The sequence below is a fragment of the Tachypleus tridentatus genome, chromosome 5 (assembly GCF_004210375.1).
Source record: "Tachypleus tridentatus isolate NWPU-2018 chromosome 5, ASM421037v1, whole genome shotgun sequence".
NCBI lineage: Eukaryota > Metazoa > Arthropoda > Merostomata > Xiphosura > Limulidae > Tachypleus > Tachypleus tridentatus.
Window position 1 is genome coordinate 26,412,528 of NC_134829.1, and position 7,785 is coordinate 26,420,312.

At 32.4% G+C, this 7,785-nt stretch overlaps 1 protein-coding gene across 1 annotated transcript in view; it reads left to right on the forward strand.

Annotated features, from left to right (window-relative positions):
• Positions 1-5,256, forward strand: part of Nsun2 (tRNA (cytosine(34)-C(5))-methyltransferase Nsun2) — a 53,832-nt gene extending 48,576 nt beyond the window's left edge. Inside the window, 3 exon segments of the mRNA XM_076501752.1 lie at positions 1,500-1,539; positions 1,828-1,952; positions 4,956-5,256. Coding sequence (XP_076357867.1) covers positions 1,500-1,539; positions 1,828-1,952; positions 4,956-5,146 — 356 coding nt within the window. The 3' untranslated portion in view covers positions 5,147-5,256.
• The last annotated feature ends 2,529 nt before the right edge of the window (positions 5,257-7,785 follow it).

Consider the following 7,785-nt stretch of genomic DNA (forward strand, 5'->3'; position numbering starts at 1 on the left):
TAGTGTTCCTACTTTTTTATTATTGATTTGAAAGCTGGTGTAAAAAAGGGCCATGAGGAAACTACCAGAAATTTTAGGAACAGGATGACACCATACTTGTATTCATCTGTTTCAGTAACAGGATTGAATGAAGGGTATTATTTAATAGTACAAACATTTAATCTTTTCTGTGCCTCGTGATCAGAAATCTACATAAGTGCTGAATGCCAACTTCTGTCAGACAACTTTATTTTATTTACAGTGATTTCTCATCTTGTAATTTTTTGCACTGTACCAAAAACTGTAACATCATTAACACCATGTGAAAATCTGTCTTGCATTTAACATTCATCATGATATCAGAAAACTTGTTTCATGCCTTTGTTAACCCTGGTACTTTATTTTGAGCTGTATCAAACACGTCACAGATAAATTTTTTGTTCTCTCCAGTGTACAGTATCAAGGTAGTAGCTTGAAAACTTCAACCTTTAGTTTCTTTACTAATAAGAGACCATTGGGGGTTATTTTTATTCAGAAGTTCCTTTCTGATACTTACATTAATTGTCTTTGGTTCAATGTATAAAGATTAAAATGCAACCTACTTGATAGTCAAAATAATTTTGTTGTGTTCTGAGTCAGTACTAGTACACTGATGACTTATTTTATTAACTACTTGTAATTTTTTCCATTGTTTTAGGTAAACTTCCATCCATGTTGAAAAACCTACTTGTTCAAATGCATCTTGTATCAGTATATGTATTAACTTTGCTATATATGTATCTCCACTTTTTACTTTAGAACAACATTCTGCATAATTTATCATAATGCTAATTTAGGTTAATATATTATAGCATGAGCCTAAATTTGAAATACAATGAAAACAATACAAGATGAAGAAACAACATATTTTTAATAAAAAGACATCAAATGTGCCACTGTCATTAATTTATTGGCAGTATATCCTTCTATTCAATAGTCACTGAAGTCATATTAACTAGAAAAAAAGGATCATAAGATGTACATGTGTTATAGCTATATTATTTTCTGCATCTGAGTGATTATAATCATTAAACCTAAATGTTGTTTCATTAAAAAAAAAACTCTTATGCCACCAAAATTGTTAATAACTAATTATATATGTGTATATATAAATGAATATATTTTAACATTTCAAGAGTGTATAGTAAGTCAAGCTTAATATGTACGTTTTTAGATGTTGAAGGTATTCATTATTTTATGTAATTTCTCTTGCACTTAGGAAGTTAAATTCAATTACTATTCATTCCCATTGCACCCACAGTTTATTCATTTAATCTCCAATATGTGGGTGCATTTATTTAAGAACAGCATGATGGTAAATTTTCTCTCTTGTCAAAATGTGTGAGTGTATGGTTATGAAGCCTTTATCAATTTTAGTTACCATTTGTTATATTACCAAGTAATATAAAGTAGAACTGATAAATTTACTTTAAAATTAAAAGATGCATTAAACATTGAAATAATATTCTATTTTTTGAAAGATGTCGGATGTGTGGCTGTTATCCATACTGCAAATGAAGGGTAAGTCTGCATATATTTTTTTACATAAGCTCGATCCTATGTGTATATGTTAACTACAAGAATAGCTATTTTTATAAATAGGATATTACTTAAATAGTTAAACAATTGCTCTTTCATGATGCAGTATTCCTCACTATGGAATAAATAAGCAGCAAATTTATCTTGAAACAGATGGTTTTGTGAAAAATAAAAATTAACAATTTTTTAACTTCCATCTGCTCATTTTAATGCAATCTTTATAAGTTTCTACCATTAAAAGTTGCTTTTTCTTACATTATTTTGTTTTAGGATGGAGGAAGAGTTCTGTATCAAGCTGTGTGGGTGGAGAGGAAAGATTTCATTACGTTGTTATATTTCTAGAAATGAAAGGATCCATTATTTAAGAATATGTGGAATTGATATATCAAGTTATGGTATGTGAATAGTTTTTATATTTATTGTGATTAGGAAATGAGCAATTTCACTTGCTCTTTTTATGCTCAGTACTTTACCTCAAGTGTTGTAACAGGCAAAAACAAAGTTATTCAGTTTGATACAATATGTTAACCCCACCTATTGTTAAAAAGAGATAGCTAATTTAAGGATTAAAAAGTGGGTTTACCCTTTAGTTCCATCAGTAAAAAAACTTGATCCTACTTATTAGACATAGAAAAATAACAGATTAATGATTCTCAACAACTAGTACATGAAGATCTGCAGAAAAAACTTAAGTTTTCCTTCTTCATAAAGATGATAAACTAAAATTACTATATTACTTTGAACTTAAGATGCACCTATTTTTGCTCTTTGAAAGTCTCAAAAACATCATTTTCCTTGGACAAAGATTTTCGAAAAGATCCTGCATTAGCAAACAGATTCAACTAGATTTTAAAAATAGCTTAGAAAGACTAAAAACATGTACAAAACGTCAGATTTGCTGATGTCAGTGCCTCTAGTGGTGTAGTTGGATACACCGTCCTCAGTCTTTGTCTGACTTTCCTGTTGTTCAGATGCTATTTTGTGGTTATTTTTATTGCATTTTTTACCCGTGGAAAAGCGTTTTACGTACGATGCCGAATTCAAAAGAAAAGTTATTTTGTGTACCACCGAACAGATTGGGAATCGTGCAGCCCGTAAAAAGTATACAGTGAAAGAGACAAATGTACGTCATTGGCATGGTATGAAAACCAAGTTGTTTTCTGGCCCAAGAAAAGGAAGACATCCTGAAACTGATGCTGCCATTTTAACGTATTTCAGAGAGTTAAAAAATAAATGACTGCCTGTAACGAGAGACATCTTAATGTTAAAAGCAAAATAAATGTGCAGGAAATAGTGGTATTTGTTTCAAGGCTAGTCATGGCTGGTGTGAAAAATTTATGAAAAGAGAAGCTTTTTCATTACAGCGAATGACAACAATTAGTCAAAAATTGTCGTCAGATTTTGAAACAAAACTCACTGAATATCAACGGTATGTCTACACCAAAGGTATCAATCTTCCCTAAACCAAATTAGTAATGCAGATGAAACAATAGTTATTTTCGACATGCCGAGCAACTACATTGTAAATGCCGAAGGAGAAAAACAGGTTATAACCAAAACCACTTGTTTTGAAAAGTTAAGAGTTAGTGTCATGCTATGTGTAATTGCAGACGGAAATGAATTAAACAGAAAAACATTACCAAAAGAAAAGTTTTGCAAATATGTAATAGTTTGTGCACAAAACAAAATGCATGGATGGCGTCAGAGTTAATGGAAGAGTGGTTGGGATGTGTATGGGAACATTGGTGTGGTGCATATTTAAAGCAATGGAGCATGCTTGTAATGGATGCATTTCATGGTCATCTCTCTGATAAAATCAAGAGTAGGTTAAGAAACAAAAACAGTGATCTGGTAATAATTCCTGGTGGAATGGCAGGTCAGTTACAACCTTTTAATGGGTCCATTAATAAGTCATTCAAAGATCATATCCATAAGCATTATGATGCTTGGCTGAATAAATACAATCATGCTTTGGCATTGAGTGGTAAAATAAATAGTGGAATGGATTTTAAAAAATTGGAAAGAAGTGTCAGACAATATTATTAGAATATCATTTTCAAAATGTTGATAGGCCTGGTGTGGCCAGGTGGTTAAGGTGCTCAACTTGTCATCTGAGGGTCATGGGTTTGAATCCCCATCACACCAAACATGCTCATCCTTTCAGCTGTGGGGGCATAAGGTGACAGTCAATCCCACTGTTCTTTGGTAAAATAGTAGCCCAAGATTTGGCTATGGATGGTGATGACTAGCTGCCTTCTCTCTAGTCTTATACTGCTAGACTAGGGAAGGCTAGCTCAGATAGCCCTCACGTAGCTTTGCGTGAAATTCAGAAACAGCCAAACCGGATGTGTTTATCCAATGCAAAAGATGGAATGCAAGATGACATTCTTTGGCACAATAGTGAATCAAGTAATGAAGATGCTTCAATTTCATCAGATGAGTCGGAAGAAATGTCAGAGTAATGTTCTGCTTAAATGAGGAAAGCAGGAAGAAACATTATTGTGATGAAAATTTTAAATTTCCTTTATAGTTTTATTATATTTCATTTTAAATACATTATCAACATTTTTGAGTTGTTAATAAACTCTTTTCTAATTATCATCCTTTTTTTTAACCCTGAAAATCCCTTTTTTAAAACAAGGTGCATCTTGATATGGTATATATCATCTTAACAGTAATATTCTCATGTGACTTGTGGTACTTGGAAACTTGATTTAATTGAATTGTATACTCTGTTTCATTATTGCAGTTTCTTCTTTTACTTTGAAAAACTTTTTCACAGAACCACATTTAGTAGAGTTATGGACTGCAAGCAATCTATGTAAAGATAGATAGTGGTGTTTTTTTACACTATTGCTTCTATTACAGTTAATTTCTCACTATCATACTTTTACAGCATTTGAGCTATTCAGTGTAAATTTCAGCTTAAGTTTCTTGTAGCAAGTCATACGTAAAACTAACAGCAAACAATAAGTCTTTATTTTATTACAATGTTTCTTTACAATGCAAGTGAAAAAAGGATATAATTTTGTAAAAATGTAAAAATATTTTATTGTTCAGTTTTCAGATAGAGGGAGGTTGGTCTGTAGCAAAATTTCATAACTGTTATATGGATGATAAAATGTACTGTGTGTGTTTAAAACTGTGTTAACATATATTTCTATATGGTGTTTTCTTGTTTCTTTTGGAAGTATGTATGTGAGTGTTGCTGCTGAAATTTGTCTTGTATTAAAAAATAGAGGTACGTGAACAAACTTTTATACAATTTCAATTCCTTAAAGATACCCTCTAAAAGGTTTTCTTGGTGATTTTGTTATCAGTATTAGTAGACTTTCACCAACCCTTAAAGACAGTTTATGAGAAATTACTGTAAATTAATCCAGATTATTTACTCATAGAAAAGAGAGAGAAGAAATTCAGAGCAAAATCAACAGATAGAATTGACAACAGTAGTAATGAAAGATCATCTACTGATGGTCTAGATGTGGTGTATGGGTCTGAGAAAGATCTTTCTACAAAACCTACAGAAGTAGATCTTGAAAAGGAGTCTGATGATGAATGCGGCGATGAAGAGGAGTGTATGGCATGAATCAAACAATAGAACTGACGACAAGTAATAAACTATTTTGTGTGTGTATAAATATATATATTTGATTTCCAACTTTTGCAAGCTGTGAAATTAAAATGTTGGACATTTTTGAGGATGTTTCCTTTATGTGTGGAAAACAATAATTCAGTTTAATACATTGTTTTTAACTTTTTTTAAATCATAATTTCATGAAAAGCAATTTAGCAGTGTGACATGCACATAAACCAACAAAAGGAAACTACAGTTACGACAGAAAGTGTTCGTACCCCTGCGTCGTGAGTAGTTTTTTCCTAATAAAGTAAAAAGTATCACAATTAGGATAATGAAAGTATATTATATTATAAATATTATTCTAACACACATCTACATAAATTTGTATGTAAATTGAACGACAAATAAACTGTTTATAAACAAATAACCAAACATAGGAGGGGCAGAAAGTGTTCGTGCATCTACTTTAATGGTCAGTTGTTTAGCCTTTCAGGTTAATTACTTGGCACAATCTCTCCTCATAGCCCTCCATGATCGTTTGAAAATACCAGTCGAATACTGTAAAAAAGAATGGCTTCCAACTCTTGCAAGTTTTTTGGATGACACTGATGAACCCTGGTCTTCAACTCACGCCAAACATTTTCAATTGGGTTGAGATTGTTTGACTGCGATGGCTACTCCATAACGCTTATATGGTTCCTCTGCAATCAGGATTGCACATATTTTGATGTGTGCTTAGGGTCATTGTCATGCTGTAAGATCCAACCACGCCCAAGCCGCAAGTTCCGAGCATCATTCTTGACATAAGTGCCTAATATATCAACATACTCTTCTTTTTTCATGATTCCATTGATGCAGTGAAGGCTGCTTACACCAGAAGAGCTGAAGGAACCCCATAGCATGATCAAGCCACCTCCATGTTTAACTGTAGGGATGTTGTTCTTTGGAAGATTTCATTCCCCCTTCTTACAAAAAATATGGCAAACATCATTGTGGCCGAAAAGCTCAATTTTAGTCTTGTCTGACCAAAGAATACTCTTCCAATAGGTAAAGGGTTTATCTACATGCTTTCCTGCATACCTCAATCGTGCTTCTAAATGAACAGGTTTTAAATATGGAGTTCTATGAGGATGGCATGCTTTGAACCCAGAAGAGCGTAACATGTTCATAACTGTAGAGGTGCTTACTTTAACCCCAGTTTCCCTTACCAGTTTCTGTATGTCATTACGTGTTAAATGAGGGTTCCTACTTGGTGGGGCATCTGGAAAGAGGGAGGTTAGCAGTTGATCCTTTAAGCTTAAACTTGGCAATTATGCTTTGAACAGTAGATTGTGGCACATTAAGTTGTGTAGCAATACTGGAAAGAGACACATGAGACTTGTATTTTACAATAATTCGGTTTTTTAAATCACTGGACAGTTGTTTCCTGTTCATCATGATGACCAAGCAGATAATGACGGAGACGACGCTAAATTGCCGGAAGTAAATATTTTGCTGGCTAAATTCCAATAATTATGAACCCAGTGTCTAGTTCTGGAATGGTATAATGTAGTTTATTTGCCAAATGAAACAAAATTTTTACGGGAATAACAGTTTTTTCACACATTGTGAACTGTACGAACACTTTCTGCTCCTCCTATTTTTGGATATTTGTTTATAAACAGTTTATTTGTCGTTTAATTTACATACAAATTTATGTACATGTGTGTTAGTATACTTATAAGTATTGTACTTCTATTAGCCTAATCGTGATACTTTTTAAGTTATGAGCAAAAAAACCACTTGGGACGCAGGGGTACGAACACTTTCTGTCATAACTGTATGTCTGAATACTTTGTGAATTCATACAAAACAACAGTGTTTTCTGAATTGGACCTAATTTTATATTTGATAATGCTTACCAGAAAACAACATTGATAAACTGAAACAAGACAAAAACGTTTAATGCAAATATTTATATTCATATATGTGTGACATTAAACAAAATCTTTTAATTGAAATAACAGTTTTTGATGATATCAGTCTTGGAATATACATAATCTTTGTATAGATCCAGATAAAACTTAAAAATTACTGAATAAAAAAAATAGGGTACTTCTCAATAGAGCTAGTTGGATTTGTTTTTTGCTATTCTAATTGGCCCACATGCATCATAGCTGGTCATGACTGACTATATGATGTGAATTTTTAACTTTGGTATGGGCTCATGGAGGCTGGTTCAGAATATTTTTCATAATTAGATGGGGTAGTCTTAATTTTGTTTTCAAACGTTCAGTATAACTTTTTTTTTCTCTCTCCCAAAACACATTTATGAACTTTAGCATCAAACATTGTATAAAATTCCTGCCTGTTATGATGTACCTATAATAAAGTGAGAAGGAAATCTTATGGCTGTATTGTATACTAAACCACAAGCATGCTGCTTTAGTGGCATTTGCATTCTTCATGTATAGCAGAAAAGAAGGACATCTTATGTTCATATTGAGTCAGAAGTATGAAGTATGCTGCTTTACTGGCCTTTATAATCCAGATTAATGAAAAAATAAAGGAAATTTCATATCAGTACTGAATCAGAAGTTTGCTGTTTTAGTGGGCTTTTAAAGTTTTTAGTACTTAACCTATAAAATACTATGTTAATACAAACGTGC